General features: G+C 39.3%; 1 protein-coding gene across 1 annotated transcript in view; it reads left to right on the top strand.

The window, feature by feature from the left end:
- Positions 1-13251: 13251 nt before the first annotated feature.
- The window catches only part of NCAM2 (neural cell adhesion molecule 2), a 263496-nt gene continuing 251622 nt past the window's right edge, over positions 13252-25125 (top strand). The window contains exon 1 of the mRNA XM_077790949.2: positions 13252-13446. Coding sequence (XP_077647075.1) covers positions 13395-13446 — 52 coding nt within the window. The 5' untranslated portion in view covers positions 13252-13394. The remainder of the gene's footprint in view (positions 13447-25125) is intronic.

The following is a 25125-nucleotide window of genomic DNA, read 5'->3' as shown; positions in this document are numbered from 1 at the left end:
CTTTTGATCTCAAGAATTCCCCTCTCTGGATATTAATGTGGATGTTACTGCACTGATGACCTGTGAATTTCTCTTTTCTTTGTTTTTTATCAGAAATAGTGTCCAGTGTCCTTCTCATGCAGTATCTGAAAGCAGAAACTGACTGTAACAAATTATTTCACCTTATGATATTTAAAACTGAGGAAAATGCTGTGTTCTAGCACTCAATGAGACAGAAGAAAGAAATTTCTTCTTTGACCAGAACTCTGGAGTCACTCGTCATTCTATTTTTTAAACTATTGCTCCCCCAGGTAACCTCTAAGTAATCATAACAATTATTAGGTAATCACTACTTAACATAATGTTCTTGGGTTTAGATAGGACTATTTTATCACTAAACATTAACCTTTAATTTTTCATAGACCAATTTACAGCTGCAGATACTTTTGGGCAAAAGAAATCATTGTGTAATACACACATTTTGAAGGAAGGCAGTATAAATGACACTATGACATTATTTGCATGTTGTAGAATAGTGAATGAATAATAATAATTCTTTCTTCCACAATTTTATAAAACCAGTTGTCATGAAGTGTTGCTAAAGATGAAAACTTAAGAAGTTTTTTTTTTTAATGAATTAATTTTTTTTTGTAAACAAAAAATATCTGCAATTATCAGCTTTTTTTTTTAATGTTAGATGTATGTCAGGTTATCTACTGCTGGTTTGGAGATTTTTTGAGCCATCTATTTATTAGGGCACTGGTTCATAAACAGGAGAACTAAAGGGAAAAAAATCTGTTCTGCTGTAAAAAATTTTGATGTTCCTACATCAAACAGTGTTTTAGGTTTTTCTAAATTCACTAATTTTTAAAAGAATTAAGAAAAAAATAAACAAAACTTTAAAAATATTTCCACCTAATGCAGAGCACAGCAGCTGTTGCTTATTCTCCACTGAATAAAATTCATTGTACCACTTTCTTGTATTTGCTACTCAGGAATATGGCAGGCTCTCTGTAGCCTTCATAAAGGCTGAGTAATCTAATTTAACTTTGAAATTATCCCTTTTTAAGTAGAAAAGGGGAGACAACATGACCTCCAGAAAGTCCCTTGCAACATACCTGGCTTATGACTTCCATGAGCTGCAACTGCATTTCAAGCAAATCCCAATGCCATTGTCCAAGCTAGAAGCAATCAAAAAACAGTAAGGGGAATTTTCTGATGAACAAGATCTAGACTGTGGCACTCTGTATTCCATGACTAAAACTCATAAACCAGTCAACAACAATTAGAATCAAATGCAAAACTCATTTCCTTGGTTAGATGTTCAAGGATATTTCCTTCCTAAGTATGAACATGCACATCCATCTGTTAGTCGCCAACAGAAGGAGAGGTGAATCGCCTCTCCTGGCAGAAGATTTTCAAACACTAAGACAGTGAGAATTTATCCTCAGTCATTAAAGAGTCATTGGCCTCTCAGTGGATAACTGGTAGAATACACAAGGAAGTGAAATACTTGCTTTAATTGAATTTAGTCCCTTAAATGAAAATATTGCAGCTGTTCTGAACATGTATAAAGCATAGTTTACTAAAGACCTTGACTTTCTATTTACTGTCATATCTTTGTGAAAATAATCTCTTTTCTAGATTAGTAGGTTTTTTTCTTTTCAAATGCTGATATTCTGTCATTTTGGTATTTAAGGTGGCATAGCTATAAAACAATAGATGTACAACTTCACACTTAAACTGATCACATAAATTATTTTCAACACTAAAGTAAAATGCAAAAAAATGAGAGTATATGCTTGTATGTCTCTGTTTGTCTTCAAGAGGGTCTTGAGGATTGAGGAACCCTCACAGAGTGACTGTTTCATTAACTTTCAGAGAAAGGTTTATCTAGGAAAAGGCATCCTCTTAGCTGTGCAAATCTTATTCACTGAGAATAGGAAAAATGTTTGAAATCATATTGAACAACTACAGGAGGTTTTATTTAGTCACAGAAAGAAAAATCCAGATCTGTATTTTCAAATCCCATTTAAACAATCAAAACACCGATCCAAAGTAACTCCATCAAGTAGTGACAAAACAAGGGGAAGTAGCTTAAAAATTGAGTAGGCTTAGACTAGACATTCAAAAAGGTAAAATACCAGTAAGGGTGGTGAGACACTGGAACAGGCTTTTCAGAGAACATGTGGATGCTCCACTTCCCACACATTGGAAGTGTCCCAACACATGGGGCTCTGAGGAACCTGGTCGAGTGGTTGGTGTCCCTGTCCATGACATGTCCCTGTCCTGTCCATGAGATGATCTTTAGTGCTCCCTTCCAACCCCAGCCATTCTGTGATTCTGTGATTCAAGGACTCCCAAGTAGAAATGCTGAAAGGAATGGCAATGAAATATTCGGGAAGGATTCACTGTCACTGTGCCATATATTACTGCCAGGTTTGTAATTTTTTGCGACAATATAAATAAATGTCATGTGAGAAATAGAAAGTTTGGCTTAAAATCATATGCAATATTAAAAATACTTTGGCAAATAAAGTTGAAATATTTATTGAAACACCTTGGAATATGTTAACGTTGTGGCTTTAGTGGCCAATGTATTTTAGAACTCTTTCTGCCTTTTCTTGTGCTAAAGGTTTGTCCAACATGGGAACTGGAGATGTACTGTGCAGGTCAGTTCCACGAGCTGCCTGTCTGCTCTTGTGATGGAGAATAAACACAAGCTTCTTGCATCCTCAGGCCACCAGAAAGTTTTTTAAAAGAGCATACTACAGTTCAGTAGCCATGTTAGCACAGTGAATGATAACTGGAGGCATAAAAATATTTAAGTACCTAACTAACATGAAAGTCCAGCCAAAATATAATCTGCAGTAGTATAAAAATAAAGAGCAAACATAGTCTGCAATCATATATAGTAGGTAAATTATACTTTTATGGGTATCTAAGGATGTTAAGGCTACAGAATTATAATAGGGACTATTAAAGAAAATACCAAGAGAGCAGCTAGCAAATTTTAGTAAAAAAAAAAAGGGAGAGAAAATGGAATAATAATGCATAGAATTAAGGAAATAGGATAAGAAATGGATATCAAGGGTCAAACCAAAGAGTGACTATTAGCTCTTATCAAAGAATCACCCTGAAAAGAGGTTTTTTTTGTGCCATAACATATATAACACAGAGAAGCCTGATGATCTTACCCCTAAAAGTGAGCTGAATCACTACTTTGGTTAGAGACATCTCACAAGAACAAATAAAATTTATTGGATACAGGTTCTGATATTTCATAATATTCCACAAGACTCTTCACAAGCTTATTTTACTCTGGGTGCTATAGACAGTCTGAGTTGAGGTGACTTCTTTTAAGTGACATTCCTAATACATAGAATGATTTGCCTAAATCAAAGAGTCATTTGTTCTTTTTTACCGGTCTTTTTTTTTTATATAATTTCAAGATTTCCTGGAGCTTATTAATAATTACTAGTATTATTTAAATTCATCATGCATAAAAAATGCAATTCAGGAGTTCATACTGATCATTTTTTATGACTGTTTGAAATTTCACAACAACGATATTATTAGGAAGAAAAAAGGGAAGAAATACTTTCATGTTTCTCTTGCTTAAATGTTTTCAAGTAGAAATTTAGCTGGCAATTAACGTAAATAGAAAACCAGAACACCTCTTGACACTCATCCTGGCTGCTATCTCTGGCATCATGGAAGTCACTCAATAGGAGGAAAAGTGATTGACACAACCAGGATGCCGAGAGAAAGGAAAATATTATGGGAATATTTAAATAATTATTTTTGTTTCTTGCCCTGTTACTGGATAGTGCTCAGAAGATTCTGTCTTCATCTTCTTTCCTGCCCTCCCTCACATATTTTTACACACTGATAAAATTGCCCCTGAACATTTTCTTTCCTGGCTGAATCCTCACAGTTTCTCATCCTCCCCCTGTATATCAGATGCTTCAAGGCCTTAATTACCCTTGTGGCTCTGTGCTGGACTTACTCCAGCTCCTCTCGCTTTCTTTTGTTTTGCTGGGGAACTCAGTGCTCCAAATGTGCCTCATTTTTTCCACTAACATGGATACTCCCAAGACAAAAAATCATTTTTACTTCAGTAAGTACCCTGGGTCCAAAGTGGACAATGTCACAGAGATTCTTCTCTGTGCTTCAAAACCTCCTCATCTTGATCCCTTGTGAGCAGAGGGAGCAATCCAGTCCTAAATCAGTTTTGCTTATGTTCTGCTGAGTTCCTAAATGTAAGAAACATACAGAAAATCCTCAAAGAAAAAAAAATAGTATTTTTATTAGTCCTTTATGAATTTTTTTTATAACTCTCCTTCTGAAAAATACTGATCCTTCCCAACTCTCCATTCTTTCTTTTTCCCATGAAGTACAAGTCAGCACAATACTACATTCAGTACACTGATTTCTCTTGCTTGTCAAAAACATAACTGATGATTTCATCAGTGTTATTGGCACAGTTGTTGCAGAAAAAGGATCTCTTAGCTTGTTTTCCCTGATAATCTTGCTTCTTCTGCAGTAATATAAATATTCTGTGGCAATCATGCTTTGTCCATGGCAAATGTGAGATTTTTAAGATGTTCTTTTTGTTTTCAAAGAATGTATCTAGAGGTCAGAGTATTTTACTCATAAAGCTGTAGGAAAGAGATAATTTTGAAAATATTGTTAAATGCTGGGTCTAAAGAAATTGCTGTAAGGATGACCGAAATAATGTCTGAGAACTGATCTCATTTACTGTGCTTCCAGCTGTTCTGGAATATAACTAGCACTGTGGAATTGTCCAAATTTAAGGAGTCTGAATACATGCATGGCCATCATGTGTGCCTCAGAACAGGAGCTGAATCACCTGGAAAATCTGTCTTTGGTCTTTGAGGACATCATTTACAACTACTTCAGCAGAAAGAGATCTTTATGCTTTCTCAGGCTCTGAGAAGGTTGAAGTCTGCTCCCATAAAAGTCAGGAAACGTTAAGCCTTCCTATATTTTAATGGCTATTTTCCAGATAGATTTTCTCAAGTTTTCAATTTGTTCCATAGAGATCTATGGAAAAAAGTTTCTTTATGCAATAAGTATTCAAGTGCCACTACTCCCAAAAAAACATTTTAAATAAACTATTGGTGCAATTTTAAAAATATGTTCAAATTTTACCTCTGTTAAAGTTGGTGTAAAAATTATCTTTCAAAATGTATTTTTCACTCCTTGTTATTTAACAGTAACTATGTCTACACAGAAGAAATTTAACATTAAAATGGCATAAACAAGTGTGTTGCAAACACAACCATTATTGTTTTAGATAAGTATGATTTCAGCACATTTCTCAGCAATGTGTGGAAGTACGCTGGTTGTTTGCTTCCCTGATTTAAATTAGATATATTTTAAGTAAGCTTTTCCTTGAGCAAAAAAATATTTTAGTGTCCTACAAGATTTACTGCTCCATAACTACTGTTCTTGGTATAGAAGACTCTGTTAATGTGAGTAATAAAAAAAATAAATCTTGAATGGCTGATAAACTCAGGGAAAATTATGTATGTCCTAAGAAAAATCCTATTTTATGTATCTATGTACTTGGATAGCATAGATTAGCTTAAAAATACAATATTTTCCCCTCTTTTTAAAACAAACTTCTTAACACCCTGATATTTGTCAATTCGAATTGCTATTTATTAGAAAACATTCATTACTTTGAAAATTTAAACAAGCAAGCAATGGAAAATTAATTTTCTGTTCTACTTAAGGATCTTGTAAGTTTTAAATTTTTACACAAAGACAATTCATGTTTTTTCTTAAGTTATGGAAGATGTGTGGTATTGCAATCTGGTTTTGAAGTGAGTTGAAAGTTGCCTATGACAGTTATTAAAAAAACATTACCTCTGGGTGTAAAAATAATTCACTATAAATCAGAAGTTCATCCTCATGTACAGTACTGTGCTTAATTCCTCACCTTACTAAGATTTATAACACATACAGAGGAGAATGAAAAAACATGTTACAAAGACAAGAGGGAAAGCAAGTGAGATTAGTAAATTGGGATCATCTCATTTCGAAAAGATATAAGAGAATTTTTATTCTTGAAATACAGCATGTAGAGAAACAAAACTGAGCACTCTGATCTTTCAAAACTCATCAGAAGTAAAACTAATGAAATAAAAGGCTGTGCAACCAACACAGTTAACCTTTGAAACCACTTGCTGTATCAATATGCTTGAAGATGTCAAGAGCTCAGAATATCTCATTAAAACAGCATATGTCTCCTCAAGAATAAGAGCTTCTGAAGTTGTAGGTCTGAAATTGAATTAAAAGATAAGTGTGGGTATAAATGATGGGGTTTATATCGCATGCTTTCATAAAAGTCTTGCACTAAAAACCATGTTTTTTTGGATTTTCTGTCATTATTTATTGGTTGATCTCTTTGTGAAATCACAGCTAAGCACTTTCATCATAACCATTTTAAGAACTGGATATGTGGGCAATTGGATAGCTCTTTTATCACTTGGATAAATGAATAAACTCAAAATTCTGTGTTCCTTTTCCCTCGGCTTATTAATGTATATAAATAAGGATGTATTTCTAGCTCCTCCATAAAGGTTTCACTGACTGTCGACAGTCCTTGCTCACTTCTATCACATATAAATCAGCAATTATTACCCAGTTCCAATGAAAATGGGAACAGTGATGTCTCGTAGTCAGCTCTGAATCCCAGATACTCTAATCTGGGCAGTAATTAAAATGTACAGCATATTTCATAGAATCACAGAATCATAGAATGGCATGGGTTGGAAGGGGCCTTAAAGATAATCTCATTCCAACCCTCCTGCCATTGGCAGGGACACCTTCAACTAGACCAGGTTGCTCAGAGCACCATCCCACTTGACCTTGAATGGGGTGGGACATCCACAACTTGAACCAGGGCCTCACCACCCTCACAGGCAAGAATTTCTTCCTACTATCTAATCTAAAACTGCTTTCTTTCCATCTGAAGCCATTCCCCCTTGTCCTGTGACTCCAGACCCTTGTAAATTGTCTCTCTCCATTTTTCCTGTGGGCTCCCTTTGGGCACTGGAAGGCCACAATTAGCTCACCCCAAAGCCTTCCCTTTTCCAGGCTGAACAATCCCAGTTCTCCCAGCCTCTCCTCCCAGCAGAGCTGCTCCATCCCTCTGCTCCCCTCGGTGCTCCTCTGGCCTGGCTGCAGCAGGTCCCTGTCCTTGCTGTGCTGGAGCCCAGAGCTGATGCAGCCCTGCAGGTGGGGTCTCAGCAGAGCGGGGCAGAGGGGCAGAATCCCCTCCCTGCCCTGCTGCCCACGGGGCTTGGCATGAGCCCAGCAAGTGGCAAAAACACACTGCCAGCTTGTGTCTGGCTTCCAGTCCACCCGCAACACAATATAGAAATGTAACCCTAAGGCATCCATAAACTTTTTTCCCTTTATATCTAATTTTGCATTCTATAGGTCACCTTACTTTGGTCTGCAGTTTTGTATGTTTTTAGTCTTTGCTCTTGATGAAAGCACGGATGGCTCAATAAGGGTGATTTAAATTTTGTTCTGCATGTCTCTGAAATTCATCATGATTCAAAACACTTCAGGGAACAAGTTTCACAGTCACAGAACAGCAGCTGAGAAAGGTTTGTGTTTTGCACACACAGCCACTTTAAAAACAACTGCTCTTCAAATTCTCACCATGTAGCAACCATTCCTTACTATTCCACATGCTGAAATAACTTCTGCACATCTTGGCTCAGGCCAGAAAATCTTGTTGTGTCTTCTTCAGTGCTTGAGTAATAAAATATTCTTGAAGGTCCCTTCAAATAAATTAACTGATATTGAACTAAACCAGATATTATTACTTGTATGATCTGGTAATACCGTTCATGGAAGAATAGTTTTCATTTAAGAGATGGTAACAAATGGCTGGTGGGACTTCAGTAACTAAAATCTGTTTTTTACACTTGTCAGGCATGAGGGTGAAAGTTCTGAGTTAAGAAAATATAGTAATTCACAAAGCATTATTTGGTATAATTCATAATATTACCAAGTTAGGGAAAAAAAAAAAAAAAAAAAGACAGCTCTGGAAATTGTATGAAATAAAGCACTGCTAACTGATAGGAAAGAAGGGAACTACCATGAAAAAGTCTGTTTATAAGTACCCATAAAAGAGAAAAAGTACACACTTGCCATGTTGCTGAATATGTGGGCAATTATAAAGAGCCAGCTGGAGCATCTTAGCACTGGCAGTCTCATTCTCAGGTAAAATAATAAACATGTCCATAATCCTGCCCAAATATCTGTATCTGATAGTGATGGGGTAATAACTGTTGCTGGTTCATGATTTTTGCATGATTGATCTGAGAAGAGGAATACAGTCACACATATAGAAATGTGGGAACGTGGAGCATATGGAAATCTGCCTCCAGAGTCCGGAGAAGTTAACTTGTCTTGTCTCTCAAATGCTACTTTTGCTGCACCAGACACAGAAGTGTACAATGCTTTATTCAGACATATAAATTCAGCGTATTCGATTTATTCGTCAGCACAATGTTTCATATTGTAACCAAATTAGCAAACTGTACTTCCAGCAACCTTGCTATTTCCAAAAATTAAGCAGCTGGCTTTACCTGGACCAAGTTATTTTACATTTGTCTTTGTCATTATGCAGTTCCAGAAATGATACAAAGAATAATCCCCCCACCCCGCAAAATTTGTGAATCTCTTCTTAGTATCTGAATAATTTCAGGTTTGTATTAAGTTTCTCTAGCAGACAGTTCTTTATTTAAAAGTGACTTGAAACAGAGTGGAAACAATGAGTTTTTCTCATAAAATGTTTATCCAAAATCAAAGTAATTTTAGATCTTTATGAAAGTTATATCTTTATGAAAGCCCCTATAAGATTATAAGAACTTGAAACATAAATGTGGTGTAAACTTTTATGAAACTCTTTGTTTTATTGTGCATCATTTCCTCACCACAATAATGCTGCTGTTCACTGTTGTATAATTTATCTTAGTGCCACTTCAATTGTGTTTGCAGTTTTCATAGGAAAGCACGCTAGTTGGGATAATTACTCACTTTGGAGACGATCAGCAATTTGGTTCATAAGCACCTCTGAAAATTGCCCTATTGGCAGAAGGCATTATCTTGCAAGGGCAGCATATTGTGCTGCTAAGAAGGGGTATTTTGTCTTCTCTCTTTTCCTTTTTTCACTCCTTTCCTGTCCCCCAAAACATTTGACAATTGCTTACAAGATGTGCCAATTTTCTTACAACTCCTCACCAGTTATTTTCAGATACACGATCTCTGTGCTTTTTTTTTTTTTGTAACTGTGCCATTGCCATACGTTCCCCTAAAATTCTCAGCTAATTTTAAGGTACTCCCTTAACATTTAAGTTTTGAAGGCATGTAAGCAAATCCAGCTGGATCTTCTGGCAACTTGGATGTCCGTTGGGGCATGTATTTCAGTATAAATATCCATTATCAAATCATCATCAAGATTTCAGTTTCTATATTTAATTACATTTGCATTGAACATGCAATCCTCAATCAACTTAAAAATAAAATAATCCTTGTAAAAACACCATGGAGATGTTTCTTGACAAGTTCAGTCACAGCAACTTTACAGATCCTCAGTTCTTGTAAACTGACTCAAGCACAGTGATGAGAGCTTGAAATGTTTCTGTTGCCAAAGCCTAATTCTGCCTCTTTTATTCATATGGGAGGATAGACTCCTGTATAAATAATCGCACTGAGCAAAACAAGTAAGCAACATGGGGGAAAATTAATTCTTGCTGTCTTTTTGCAATCTTCACAGCTAGTAAATCTTTGTGGGAGAAAAACTGCACATGATAGCACAGTTGTGAAAGCTGGAGGCTACTGTGTGAAAGACAGGGAACTTACAGCTATATCCACTTTGATTCTGAATCAAAAGATCTAAGGTACCAATCAAACGTGACTGGTAACATTAGCTAATACTTTTCCTTCTATTCCCCTGAGATTTTCCTGCAAGACTTTCCAGTCACTGGAGTTGCCTATTAATTTCTTTGAGAGCCTATCAAAACTATCAAAGGTTGACTTCCTCCCTTTTGAAATAACTGCCCCAGCAGAATGATCATTATACTTGATGCTGCTCCTCTTAGCAGTGCACATGGGACAACACTCACTGTAGTTTGTTTCTGCTCTTGATCTTAAAACTTGTTTTCTGCCAGCATATTTGTTATACATGCAGTATTATTCAGAAATCATGTTTTCTTGTGCCCTAGTCTAAGCACAGTCATTAAGCTCCATGTCAGCCATCCCTCCAGTAAGCAGAACACTCTAAGGAATAATGCTATAAGCCAAAGCATGGGAAATAATACAGGTCTGTCTGTTACTGCTACCAATTAATGTTTTACAGCACTTTGAAATTCTCATATTTTGTTTCATTTAATGTATGGTCATGAGCACCAAGAGTCATATAGATTTGGATGGCAGAAAATTTGTGCTTTATTTCTGCATCTCTCTAATCCCCATTTGTGTGACCTCAGCATGATTTGCTGTTTTGGTTCACTGTGGGACACTTTTATTTACAGATCTTTATTTTCTAACTAATGAGTTGTTCCATAAGCAACAGAAACAATGAAACAATGCACTTTGTCCCCTTGTCCCCTCCTCTCTCTGTCACTCTACTGTGGAGGAGGGACCTAAACATACCCTAACAAACCTTTTAGGTGGGATATGTGACAGTGTACTTTGAGCTACTTGCTTACTGATGGGCAAAACAGTTGCTGTCTCTTCCTTCAGGGAGGCCTCTGTATTACACAGTGGTATTACAAGAATATGATTATCTTTGAGTTTTGTACTCATCTTTTGCTGTTTTACTCCATTGCTTCAAAAGCCTGTTCCTCTTTTCCTTTGAAAGCTGGGCTGACAATAGATTTCTCCAAATGCTGTACCAATGTGTTTTGGACAGCGTACATGTTGTGCTCTGGTGACTGCTGCAGACAAGTAAATATCAGGGCAAGGAATCCTGTTTGAAAGAAGATCATCCTCACCTGATTTCAAAGGAGCAAGAACTAGTCACTCAGACCTGACACTGGTGAAATTCTCATCATATTGATAATTTAAAATAAGCAAACTTGTGATAGCAGCATACCTCTGGACAAGAAAGCTCCTACTTGCTTCTGTATTGTGTTGTGGTGGAGCATGTATACATGGATTTCAGTCCTTGAACCTGTGCAGATCAAGGTGCTTCTGATCCTCAGCTGTAGGGCAGACTACAATAGATGTTCAGGTATGTGTACAAGTTATTTGGTTTTATTTATTAACACTCCTTTTATTTTCTCAATTTTTTCCACTTTTGCTGGATGGAAATGCTCCAAAACATTAAAGATAAATTTGATAAAACTGGCATTCTATCCACTTGATAGTGAGAGTTTCTTGATTTTTGCCAAGCAAGTTTTATTTTTATTTTAAGGTTTTTATCAAATAATTGTTTTCATTACTTTTCTATGTTAATTTATTAATGATATCTACTTCTGCAGTTGGGTAATAGGGTTAATGCAACCTTTATACCTGGGAAAAAATCACCAAAAAATTTTTTTTCTCTGCTGTGCTTTCCAGAACCTGCACTAAAGGCCAGTGCCAAAAGTCCCTGCAATTAAGCAGCTCCCACGACATTCATGAGCAGAGCACCTCCTAAATATAAATCCCATTCTGACCTGTAAGGCTTTGCTGAGTTTGCCATATTTTGGATTTCCAAAACTTTATGAGGAATACCAGTTCAATTCCACTTAAATATATATGAATCTGTTCCTTTTATACTATATTACAAAATCTTTAGCTTAAGAGCAGGACCGTGAGGTGTGGAGCTGAGCAATATGATTCTGATTTACGTGGTGTAGATCAACCAATCAATGGCAAAAGCCCTCACATTCGCTTCCACCAGCATTTTCTGTTCACTTTGTTTCATTCCCAGGTGTCCTAAAACCACCCTCTGGGGAAAGAATTTGGACTTTATCCCCTATCTTGTTCTTCCCAGAAAAAATATTTCTTCTTCCTATATTTCAGAATTTTGTAGACTACCATGCAGCAGGAGCCAAGTTGGAGATACTGATCATGTCGTTCATATTAGTTTGCTGCAAAGGGACTTCTTGTCTCCCTCGTCCTCCCCAAATCCACTTGAAAAGGGCAAGGGAAGGCTTGGGAAAAAAAATGTTAGGGATGTGGTAATTTGGATTAATCCTTTATTATCCACTATCACTGCTTCACATTAATATAAATCTACTTCTATCTCCTTCCATATATCATACAGGTGGTAAGGTGACAAATTTATGGAACCTGCTTTGGAGCCTATAGCTTAATTAACCCCCTCAAAAAGAATTACCTCTTCAAAGTCAAGCTGGACAAAAAAAATACCCCTTTATACAGGTTGTGGGCTTTTTTTTCCTTACAAAACAAGATCCTCAGCCAGACAGCACCAAAGCATCCAAACCGTAAGCAATTTATTTTTTATCGGTTTTATTTCACGCAGCCGTGAATAGCAGAGGTATGTTTCCCCTCTGGACTAATAACAGAAGTCAAACCAAGTGAATTCCTAGACAGCTGAATGAGCATCAGCCCGACGGGATTAGTCACAGACGCGCCCGTACGCGGGGCTGGCGGCGGTCCCGCATCCCGCGGGCGGAGCAGGGGACGCGCCGAGCCCCGCGCAGCCCCCGCCGGGGAAAAGAGGCTGCCAGGGCCACTCCAGTCCCGGGGCGCCTCTCCCGGGATGCTGCGGCTTTCCCGCTGGGATTCTCCACCCAGCCGCCGCATCTCCTTTTGGGGCTGTGTCCCCTCCGTCAGCGGCGGGGGAGCGGGGAGCCGCCGCACCCCGCGGGGGGCTGCCGGCAGGCGGGCGGGCAGGCTCGGATGCGCGGGGGGATCAGGGAAGGGATCCGGGAGGGGATGCAGGGGGGGATGCAGGGGGGGATGCAGGGTGGGATGCAGAGTGGGATGCAGGGGGGGATGGAGGGTGGGATGCAGGGGGGGATGCAGGGTGGGATGCAGGGTGGGATGCAGAGTGGGATGCAGGGGGGGATGCAGGGGGGGATGCAGGGGGGGATGCAGGGGGGGATGCAGGGGGGGATGCTGCGGTCCCGCTGCCGCCTCTGAGAGCGGCGGAGGAATCTGCGGGAGTGCGCTCGCCGCGGTGGCGGGTGCGTGTGCGGCGGAGGGATCGCCGGCCCGCCGTGCGCCCGCCCCCTGCGCGGCGGCGCGGCCCCGCCGATATAGCGCGGCGCGGGAGGCGCGGCCGGCACTTGGCGAGCGGCGCTCCGCGGGTGCGGGGCTGCGCGGGCAGCGGCGGCGGCAGGAGCAGGGTTTGCCCGGGCTGGCCGAGCATCCTCCGACTTGGAACTGTCCACCGGCGAGAGCTCCTGAACATGAGCCTCCTGCCTCTCTACCTGCTCGGATTGCTCCTCAGTAGCGGGCAAGGTAGGAGCGGGCTGCTTTTTTTCCTTTTTTTTTTTTTTTTTTTTCCTTTTAATTATTATTCTTACCTATGCTGTTCACCCGCTCAAATTAACGGAAAAGAAACGGAGAAAAAAAATTAAAGCAATGCATTATCCTGGAACCAAATTAAGAAGGACTTAAAACTTCATCGTCCACCTTTTTATTTTTCGTTTCAGTCTTCAAGAGGTATTATATATGAGGAGGAAAAAAAAAAATCTGGACTGTGCTAAATGCACTTTGCATAGGATTTTGCCTTTTTTTTTTTTTTTTTAATTTGTGCACGATAAATATATGAGAGAGATGAAGCGATTACACAAAATCTGCCGAGCACTGGTCTTTAAAATGCGCGTCTGCCCGTGGGGAAGGCGGTATGAGCTTCGTTCTTAGGGAGCAGAGAGAAGTGCTGGCGGTAGAGTCCGTGAGAAACCTGAAGTCTCCCTGTCGGGATTTCTCCTCCCTGGAAGACCCTTCCCTCGCTCTGCCGGGACACCGAGCCGGGGCTCGGGGGTGGCGCGGAGGGGAGGGCGCTGTCGGGGCCGCGGGGCTGTGCAGGTGCGGAGCCCCGGTGCCGCGGAATACACCGCGGGGGCAGGTGTGTGCGGGGCGGCGGGGCGCGCCGGGCTGGCGCCTTCGGGCACAACCCTCCTTTGCATAGGCATATATTGTGTGTGCATAGATTTATACATATATATATATATGTTTATATATATATGTTTATATATATGTTTATATATATATATGTTTATATATATACATACGTACAGTGCTTCGAGAAACGCGGACTCAAGGGTTGTGGTGCGGCCACGGGGTTTGGTTTGTTCTCTAGGGCTGACATATATATGCAGCTATTTATTTGCTTATTTTTGGATGCCCGCTGCGTGTTTACTTAAGGATTTGTGCTCCTGGAAGAGACTGTGCGGGAAGGGGAGCCGGGAGGGGCGCAGCCGCTGGGTGATGGATGAACCACCGCGCTGTTTGGAAACTGTTCGGGCAAGTTCCCGGCGTCCGGCCGGGGCGCTGAGCCGAGCGGAGCTGTCCCTGCCCCCGCTCCCCATTCCCCTGTGGGGGGCTGCGTTCCCTGCACCTGAGCGGGTGGGCGGCGGCCCCATTTCCTCAGGAGGTTTTAGGGAGGAATAAACCCCACCCAGCCCAAACGCCCCAGCGGGATGGCAGCGGCGGCGGCGGGGCCGGCCCCGGGCCGCGCTGCCGCCGCCGGGCACCAGGGGGCGGCCGAGCTCCACGGCGGCGCCGGGAGCGCCCGGGACGGGAAGGGCTGGATGTGACACCCAGGGTGCCCCGTGAGGGCTGGATGTGACACCCAGGGTGCCCTCTGAGGGCTGGATGTGCCACCCAGGGTGTCCTATGCAAGGCTGGCCAGGGCTGGATGTGCCACTCAGGGTGTATGTGTCACCCAGTTTGTCCTGTGCAGGGCTGGATGTGTCACCCAGGGTGTGTGTCACCCAGGGTGTCCTGTGCAGGGCTGGATGTGTCACCCAGGGTGTCCTATGCAAGGCTGGCCAGGGCTGGATGTGCCACCCAGGGTGTATGTGTCACCCAGTTTGTCCTGTGCAGGGCTGGATGTGACACCCAGGGTGCCTTGTGAGGGGCTGTCAAAGGCTGGATGTGTCACCCAGTTTGTCCTGTGCAGGGCTGGATGTGTCACCCAGGGTGTCCTGTACAGGGCTGGATGTGTCACCCAGGGTGTATGTGTCACCCAGGGTGTCCTGTGAGGGCTGGATGTGTCACCCAGGGTGTATGTGTCACCCAGGGTGTCCTGTACAGGGCTGGATGTGCCACCCAGGGTATATGTGCCACCCAGGGTGTCCTGTGAGGGCTGGATGTGCCACCCAGGGTATATGTGTCACCCAGGGTGTCCTGTGAGGGCTGGATGTGTCACCCAGTGTGTCCTGTGTGGGGGCAAAGAGATTTGTCGCGCTTAAGGACGGAACGGGGGGTCAGGCATGATGCCTTGAGGTACCAAGAACCGCAGCTGCGAAGGTCTCCTTCCATGCATCTTGGCTAAACCTGGCACCATCCAGGAGGGTTTTTTTCGGCGACAATTAGTAAAAAATTTCTACAGAAAATGCTTCCCTGCTTTTGCCACCTTGGGGTGAGCTGGGGAGGTCTCTGAGGAGCAGCGTTTTGGGAACGCTCCGAAGGCTTTCGGTACAGCTGGGATGGCAGAGGAGGAGAGTGGCAAAGCTTCCTACAGGATTTTTTCATTGATCCACCTGGGCGTAATGATGTGGAATACGACTCCTCCAAAAGGAGGAAGGGTAGAAAGCGACTTTGTGAAGTGTGATTTCTGCAGCGTGGGAGGATTGCATAGTTTAGGTATCTTACTATCTCAAATGTCAGGAGATAAATAATGGAGTGAAATTACAGATGCTATTAAACCGAGTTTTAAAAATTATAGGATATGTGTGAGGGGGATGGAAAGAAGAGGAAGAAAGCTGAATAAACCTAATATTGATAGTAAGTTATTTCCTTCCATTTAAAGAAACAGTTCCATTTTATTCTTTCTAATAAAGGAAGGGAATTTCATTGGCAGAGTACAATTTTTGTTAACTGACTGTAGGAGTAGCAAAAACATGCAGCCTCAATCCACAACAGGGCATAGTAAATGGGAATGGAAGAACATCTGCATATGGAAAATATGCCCATTTAGGTTGCTAGGGAAGAGACATTTTCTACAGTGGTGTTTGGGGGGGAGTTTATTATTTTTAATTTTAATGAGCATTATTGAAGTGATGGATTTATTGTATTTTTTTTTTAACTCTACCTTGAAGTAATCTTGCAAATTTCTTGTTGTGAGTCAAATGATTTGAGAGGCTATTCCAAAAACTCTCTGGATATTTTTTTTTTTTTTGGGAATGCAGTGGTGAGGAACACTTACATCATCAAATGAAGATTGTGGCCCTTGTGAGGGTTACTTTTTTGTTTGTTTTTAAGAAAGACATTATTATGTGAGTATTAAATGATTATTACTTTTTAGACAGTTTGGATGGCTAAGAAAAAGTCAGTAACTACATTTGGATCATTGGCTTTGGAAACCGTGAAACTCTTAGGTTCAGGATTTATATTCTGAAGTGAATAGCTGCAGTAGATTTTATGAAGAATGACTGAAGCCTTTTCTTTGAGAAGTGCAGTGTTTAAGACTGGAAAGAGGGAACTGTGCTGCATTTGTTCTGTTCCAGAAAATCAGAGCAGTCGGAGAACCAGTAGCAGACAGCCACCCCCTCCCCCAGCCCCTTACGTTAAGAGCTTATGAATGTCATAATTATCTACCAGGGCCAAATAGTCCCTCTCCTAATTTCATCACAAGGGAGGAGTTTAACTGGCAGTGTTATTATGCTCAAACAAAAGGATTTTTTTCTTAACATTTCAAAGCTGTCCAGACAATTTATCGAGCTTGAATTAGCTTTGCTTTAACAAAAATTGAAACAAAACACACACACAGCCTCTCCACCATACCACAAACCAAAAAAAGTGCATACTGCACTCTGCAAATATGCCTTTTAAGATAGGTAGTGATAAATAAAGTTTCCTTGGTTTTTACCAGTGTCTGGGGACACTGACTTGCAGTGGATGAAATAGACATCTTCCCAAATTGTAAAATCCTATTTTATCACCACTCTGCATAATACACATTTCTTTAGGTTGGCTCATTTTTTTTTTTTTAAAGTTCCACTAGAAAATGTTTTTTCTTGTGGAATTTAATATATTTTGTGCTCATCCAGGACATTTATAGGGGTGAGTATGTTGTGCTTCAACTTACTTCTTTTCACTGCTTTGGTATGAAGTTTCTTCTTGTTTTTTGTGGAGCGTTTCTCTTTACAAGTGCTTTAAAGGGACTGGTTGTTAATAAGGAATTTTCTCCCAGAGAAATGCCAGCATGTATGTCTTATTCACTAATAGTCTGGAATCCTGTTTTTTTCTGCTTCTTGTGTAGTGAACCCATGCCATTTGGAATTTTTGAAATCATTGATTTTGCTTACTGGATTAAGTGGAACTACTATTTTACTCTGATTGTACACTGAAATCTGAAGGATATCCTGAGACTTCAACTAGACATTTTCCACCAGTTGATTTGTACAACTGCATAAAGATTAAAATACAGCTGTTATCTTTCCTTCTTGTTTTCACCCTTCTAAAACAAAGAAAGATCTGACAAAATCATGTTTGATTTTTCTATTTTAGGCTATGTTCTCCTCTTCAGGTAAATATGAGAATCAAAATATCTGCCTGAAAATATATCTGAACTGATGAGGAGTTATGAAATATTGACTTAAAAAGAGGTAGATGAGAAATGTGTAGAGAGCTTTATTTCATGCACTCTCATACAAATGGAATTATAGATACTTATATCATTTGCAGTAACTCTAAATTGTGAAACATATGAATGATAAAGTCATAGACATTGAGCTTTAAAGTTTTAGAGGTTGAATAGCACTTTTTTTTTGAATAGGGCTTTTCCTCTTACAGCACAACACATTAATTTACTCATTATTTTTATCTGTGGAAATGCTGTTGGATTGTTAAGACTAATTTTATTATTTGCCTTTCATGGCCACCTTCTTCAACAAATATTATGAGAACAAATGCAGTATTTGTTTGCCCTTTCACTGACCTTTTCTTTGAGGCACCTTTCACAAATGGTTCATGTTTACCTACGATTTTCTTTCAATTTACTCCAGTAATCCCACAGTTACATTCAGCACATGCCATTTGATTCCAGTGCTATTGAGTCAAGTTAATATGACATTTTGGGAAACAGATGTTTTAACTTCACTGTAATTTGTGTCTGTGAGTTGGTAATCTATTCTTGAAAGAGTAGGATATGAACTTCTTCAGGTAAAGAATCTGGATAATGACTGGTATTGAGGATTTAAACCATTTATTTAAACTAATTCATGGAAGATGTTTTATTTGTTTGCTTGGGGTTTTTTTTGTGGTTTGTTTTTTTTTTTTTTTTTTTTTTGTGGGGTATTTTGTTCTTTGTTTTAATTCTTTTTTTAGCATACACATTTGCCTTAAGAAATAAGGCCACTATACCTGATAACTGGTTACATGTATCCTGAAGTTCTTCAGGTCATTTGAATCTCATATTCAATGTCTCTTCGAATTCAGGAATAGGAGAGACTGCAGGAAAAACTTACTGATAACCTGAGGTATTCAAATCTGGAGGCTTGCTGGAGTCTTATAGACTAGATCCAGGCCTATTGGCAACTTATATTTTAACACCAGTTTTTATTTTGACCTAAGCAATTAATCATGGCCTAATTCTGATGTAGTGTCATGGCTTCCCCCTTGGTGTGTTTAATGGCTTTGTAGTTTAGGTGTTTGACTAGAATATTCAAATTTTGTTAAGTAGTTTAAAGCTCAGAATAATTTTTAGTATTAAATAGGGCATTCAGAACATTACTTGCTGTTACTTCAAGAATTTGAGGATACCCAGCTTCAGTGATGTAATTCTGCATTGTTTAACAAAATATTTTTATTGCTTTTGTAGCTCAGTTCCTCTTAAAATTGTTTGAACATGTTCGTATATTTTTAAAGGCTATGAGGAAACAAAAGAGTTAACTTAAGAAAGCAAGATACTCTTCAGATGCCTTTTGTTATGCATCTTTAATGGGGTGTCTTCAAAAATAAAGGTAACAAGGTTCTTATTTTTATTACATGCCTGAATTTGTGTTATTTGTTATCTATTTATTGATGATATCATTAAATGGAGAAGACATTTTCTGATTTGTTTTGCTATAGATGAGCAGAGAACCTACCTTTGAATTTATTGAATAGAAAGAAAGAAGAAAAACAGGGAGAGTCATTTATCTGGTTACAGCTATTTGTGGTGACATATTAGGTTATTAAAATCCTTGTGTACTGGAAAAGAAATACATGTAAGTGTTAATAAAAAGTTGTGTGGAAAGGACACAAAGAATACAAGCATCAACAATGTTAGACATCCTTGTGTTCACAAGACTCAAAAGCCTTTGAGTGCCCTGCATTTGAGTGGATCCATGGAAGCACTAAACCAGAGGCTTATTCTTAGCAGGAATCCTTTGATTCCAGTGGGTTCACTGGAGTGTGTGAAAGTGTCTCTTGAAATGGCAGGAAGTCACCAGCATTTATTTTTGAAATAGCATGAGATAGGCAACACTGTCCATTTATGCTGCTGTTATGATTTAGGAAATTATGATTAACAGGAAATTTCTCTTTGCATTTGTGCATTAGCAGCTGGATCATTAATGAAGGCTTGGGAGTAATCGCCTGAACTGCAAGTCTAATGATCTACTGCAGAATGAGATATTTATAATGTAGTACTTGGATATTAAGATATCTGTGAATATTGCCATTTGGGAGGCACTAGAACAGGATTCACACAGGAGCTGTGAATCCTGTGCCTGGGATTGCTCAAGTCCAGGTTGAGTGGAGCTCTGAGCTAGCTGGTCTAGCGGGAAGTGTCCCTGCCCATGACAGTGGGGTTGGAATGAGATGATCTTTAAAGTCCCTTCCAAGCTGAGCCATCCTATGATTGTAGCCAAACTCTGCTAATTCTAGTCATAGGAGACAATCCATTGACTTAAGTTTGCGGTTGCATGAGAGACAAGAAGGACCAGTTCTTAAAAAGCATTTATTTTACTGTCTCAAGTAGATAAATCTGGGAAACAAGGTGACAGTAAAGTGTATCAACTAAGAATTCATTGCACAGTTTCTGCCTATTTAAGAAGAATGCTAAAAACTTGCAGCCAAACACCTGCTGATGTGTTTTACCTGCTTCCTGCTTCTTCTGGAAAAGAAAAAATGCAGTTCTTTGGTTTCATCTGCTCTTTAATGTGGTGTTTAAAGATCAAAGAGAAAAGGATGAAGAGAACAAGTGTTTCTGAAACCTGGAGATCTACTAACCAAGAGTGTAATGTGTTACCAGCTTCCATGGTCCAAACATAATGTTGTCTGAAATATCCAGTTTCTGGGTGGATAACATCCAGATAAAACTGGGAAGCAGCATGTAGTACTATGGAGGTTTTGTCAGCCTCTTTAGTAGTCCTGCCTATCATCACTGAAATAAATTTCCTCTTAACTGTACAAGTTCCTTCATAAACTAGCTTTCCATAAAAAGCATAGATCTTTGATCTTTGATATGTTAATTTATGTTCATTTAAGATGTAGTGGTTCCTGGTAAAAGAAAAAAAAAGAGAGGTAAATACAAGTGGCTCATTTTCATTTTGCTGAGTTAAATTTTTCCTCCTTACAAAATTTCTATTGTGACTTTAGAAGGCTGCACTGGTTTTCATTTGGTGTTCTAATTATCTGAGTAGTATTGCTAAGCAGTGGACAGAGGTTGATGAATAACCTCATAATTCAGCAATAGTCAGGTCTGTAGCTTATGAGTAACTTAAAAGGACACAAATGAAATTTTTATTTTCAAGATGATGTTTACCATTAGCTAATACTAAACTGATGGTTTGCATTGCAGTTGTAGTCTAAGGAACAATACCAGCTATCATCCAAAATTCATACTTGGAAATCACCCAAGTAGTCATTGTCCTGACCCCTTTGCCCAAGAGGTGCCATTTGGAGCATAGTATGAATTCAGATTTAAAACACTCATTGCCAGCAATTTTCTTGCTACTAAAAGATGTTGCACCAGATTCAGTCAAGCTGCAAGTAATTTCAAACCCATTAACTTTGTAGACCTTTGTGCTGCAGCTGAATTTGGCTTGCATGAACTCTGGTCCATGGTTAAAATAATAAAGTATTTTAAAAAAGAAACACAAAGATGTGATGCAGATAGATATAAATAGGAGGGAAGAGGTAATCTTGCCTCTTACAAACAGTTGCTTTAACTGATGATACTTTTCTTTTTTGTAACAGGATATATGTAATCAAGGTGCAATTGTATTGTGTTAATATTAAGACATTGTTTTTTTAATTAGTCAAAGCAGATCCAATTTAGTTGATTTATGGGGAAGAAGATAGCAAACAAAGATATATTAAATGTACTGGAAGCCAGTTGTCTGGAGTATCATAATACAGCATTTTTTAAGAAGTTCTTGAACAAACCATACTCATAAACTAATGTGCTTACTGGATCAGAAAAAGATTGATGTACTCCAGTGACCTCAACAGAGACTCAAAGCAGGAGTCATAAAGGAACAAGTAAGTACAGAACAGGAAGACTGTGATACTTCTGTCAGTGCACCTACAATGTTCAGGGAAATGTCAGGTTATATCTGTGTGATCTTCCTTAACAATCTTAGCAGATCTTTGTTGTGTGAATTTGTTCTTAAATCTGCCGGTACTTTGATCTGCTTTGTACAAAGTGTCAACAACTTACACAAGAGAAAAAGAAGTCTGAAAACATAATGTTCAGCCCTTTAATTGTGGTGCTGTAAGTAGTGGAGTCTTACAATTTCCTTACTTGACTCTTCTGTGGCATCAAAGTTGCACATAACTGAGAAGCTGCCAATCTCTTATGTGATGGACTCAGAACTACATGTTATATTCATGGGCTTTCCAGTGAATTATTTATTTATTTTTTTACTTAGTAGTCAGTTCCCTAATTTTTTAAGCATTTTATTTTCCTACCCTTTTGGCAATGGTTATTTTAATTAAAAAAAAAAAAAGTAATGTGAAGTACTTGAATTTTAAGCTGACCTGCATCAGGTCAATTAAAAAAAAACTCCAGTGTTTCTAAGTATCTCTTTTGCAGTATAGTCAGTGTTGCAAGTTGTGTGCCTTACAAGGAGGTCAGGGTTAAAACTGGCCTAGCAGTAATCCTGGTGAAATAAATGCTGAGAGATTTGATAGCTAGAAAGATGATTCCTGGGGATAAGCATATGGAAAGAGCAGAGATACAGTAAAACAAACCTTGATACACCAGTAAATGGATATAGAATGATTTAAAAACAAAACAACCAACCCTTCAGGATGAAAATTAATTTCTGACCAAAAAAGCAGTGACTCTGTAGCATATGAACAGGAGGGAAGAAGTATTGTTAGTCTTAAGATGGCTCAGAATCATAGAATATCCTGAGTTAGAAGGGCCCCACTATGATCACAGTATCCAACTCCTGGCCCTGTGCAGGAGACCCCAACAATCCCACCACGTGCCACAGACATTGTCCAAGTGCTGCTTGAGCTCTGTCAGGTTTGGTGCTGTGGCTGCTTTCCTGGGCAGCCTGTTCCAGTGCCCAGTCACCATTTGTGTGAAGAACCCTTTCCTGATACCCATCCTAAACCTCCCCTGACACAGCTTCAGACCATTCCCTTGGTGTCACTGCCACCACAAACAAGAGATCAGTGCCTGGACCTCATAAGGAAATTTTAGGTGCAATGAGGTCTCCCCTCAGCCTTCTCTGCTCCAGGCTGAACAAACCAAGTACCCCCAGATGTTCCTCCTATGGCTTCAGACCCATCACTGTCCTCAGTGTTCTCTATTGGATGTTCTCTAATATAATAATTCCTATATTGAGGTAGCCAAAACTACATGCAGTTCTTAGAGAAAGGCTGTATCAGTCCTTACAAAGTGCAGCCTTAAATTTCTTTGCATTTATTTGATTTTAAAGATTATTTTAGCAATCATAGAGAATTACAAAGACAGCATCACACAACATTTAAACCTGGTTTTTGCTAATCACCTGAATGATCTAGTATGAGGGATCTCTGTTTTGCATCAGAATTTTTGGTTTTTGTGCTTTCTCTTTGGTTTTTTGTTCCTGAATGCTAATATTGTAAATCTTGCCTTATTCATCTTGGAATTTAAGATGAATTCTATCCAGTTGGGCATTGCTGTCTGTAATAAATGCAGCAATTCATGTGCTCCTGTGCTTTTTCTCTTGGGAAGCAATACCCAAGAGAGTTAAGCAAAAGCTAATGCTAACTTTTCCCAGTGGGGTCTGTCTGTAGCATAATATGAATGCCACATCTCCAGACTTTTATTTTCTTTTATTTTAAGAAAATGGTGTTATGTGAGATGAGTTCTGCTAACAGAATTGTGCACACCCTGCAGCCACGGAACTCCCACTGAAGTCAAGTGTTTCAAGAGTTTACTGATTGCACTTTTCAGGGTCTGATTGAAGTTTTCAGGAACTGTATAAATTCCATATGAGTATGTGGGAATTTTGATTCAGTGAAGAACAGAAAAATCAAGCTCTAACTTTGCGTGTTTAAGTAGTGGGCATGTTTATAAGTAGTGCTGAAAAAAGTGTGGGGCTAATCCAAGAGCATGGAAGAACTGGAAATGAAAGGGGTGTTCTGGTGTGCCAGATTCTATTCAAGAAATAAAGTGCAAGACACAAAAAGCATATTTTTCTCTGTGCTTTTTAATAGTAAATCCAAAGATACATTGTAAATATTCTAAACTATTGATTTAATTGCCTCTCTCTGGGAACATATGCAAAAATTGCAATTAACCATCATGGTCATTTAGCTATAGCCCAGGCTATAACTGTGTTGGGAAGTTTAGCATTCTGTATGAAAATTCATCACTTGGTTTTGCTTGAGTTTTTGAGAGTTTTGATTTACTTGTTTGTTTTGGTCTGTGGCTTTGTGACACTGGTCAAAATTGTTCTTTAGTCGTTCAGTATTCAGGTCATGCCTGCAGGTCTGTAAGTGCCACTGTCTGAGCAATCAGATGTTCTAGAGACTTGTGCCAGTTTATGGCAATTCCACACATTGGGTTCAACAGCTTTTAGCATTTAGTCAAAATAAGCCTTTCCAGCACCTGTGCATTGCTTTTCTGTGAATTAGAATTCTGTCTTTGCATTATAGAGCCTGTGAATGTAAAAAAATTATGTTGCTGGGTTTGAGAACTCTCTCAGAGGTGGTGTCTTCTATACAGTTCTGCTAAACTTATGGTAGACTTACTCTGATTTTACCATTCTTGGAAGTTTATAGAATTCTGTTTACTGTCATGGTAGTGATTTTCAGTTCTGTGAGTGCATGGCCTCTGTATGTGCTGCTAATTTTAAAAAGAATTTTGATCTTGCATTCAAATGTATGTATAATTTGCAAATAGTAGTTTAAATCAAAAGATTCTTATCTGTGTTCTAAAATCTCAGGAATCACCCATTTCACTCTGTGTAGCCCTTTGTGCCACACTCTGACAGCCTTTTATTTTTTTTTTTTGTGGTCCTAGGTACATGAATGAACACTTTATCTGCTGCATAAAAGAGCAGATATGGCTGGGGAGACTTAAATAAAGACTACAAATGGTGATGAAAAGAAACAGACTTATCTGTGAATCATGTATTTTGCATTTTTAGTTACATATGATCTGATTTAGGAAGAAACCAAACAAACACAATTAAGCAATCTCAGAAAGCATCCTTTTCCAGGGAAAAGCCCTTCTGCTGTTAGATGGAGTTCTGATTATTTTTCCTCTGTGCTCATTTTAAAACAGGACAGATAACTGTAGCCAGTGAGTGTACCACAAAATTAAAAGATTAAAAGAAAGATTTTACCATCATATAAATATTAAAAGCTATTCTAAGGAAATTTTATTCTTTTTTTAGTGTGATTAGTGAATGTTGATGTTTTGTTGCACCTTAAATATGTTTGTGACTATTTTCCAGACTGTGAAGCTCACTGAGGAGTATTTTCAAAGGTTTTTAGATAATCTTAGTCTTTAGATATGTACGTCAATGGAAGGTAGCACTG

The sequence above is a fragment of the Lonchura striata genome, chromosome 1 (genome assembly GCF_050655825.1).
Source record: "Lonchura striata isolate lonStrDom1 chromosome 1, ASM5065582v1, whole genome shotgun sequence".
Lineage (NCBI taxonomy): Eukaryota > Metazoa > Chordata > Aves > Passeriformes > Estrildidae > Lonchura > Lonchura striata.
This window is presented reverse-complemented; position numbering and strand designations above follow the sequence as displayed.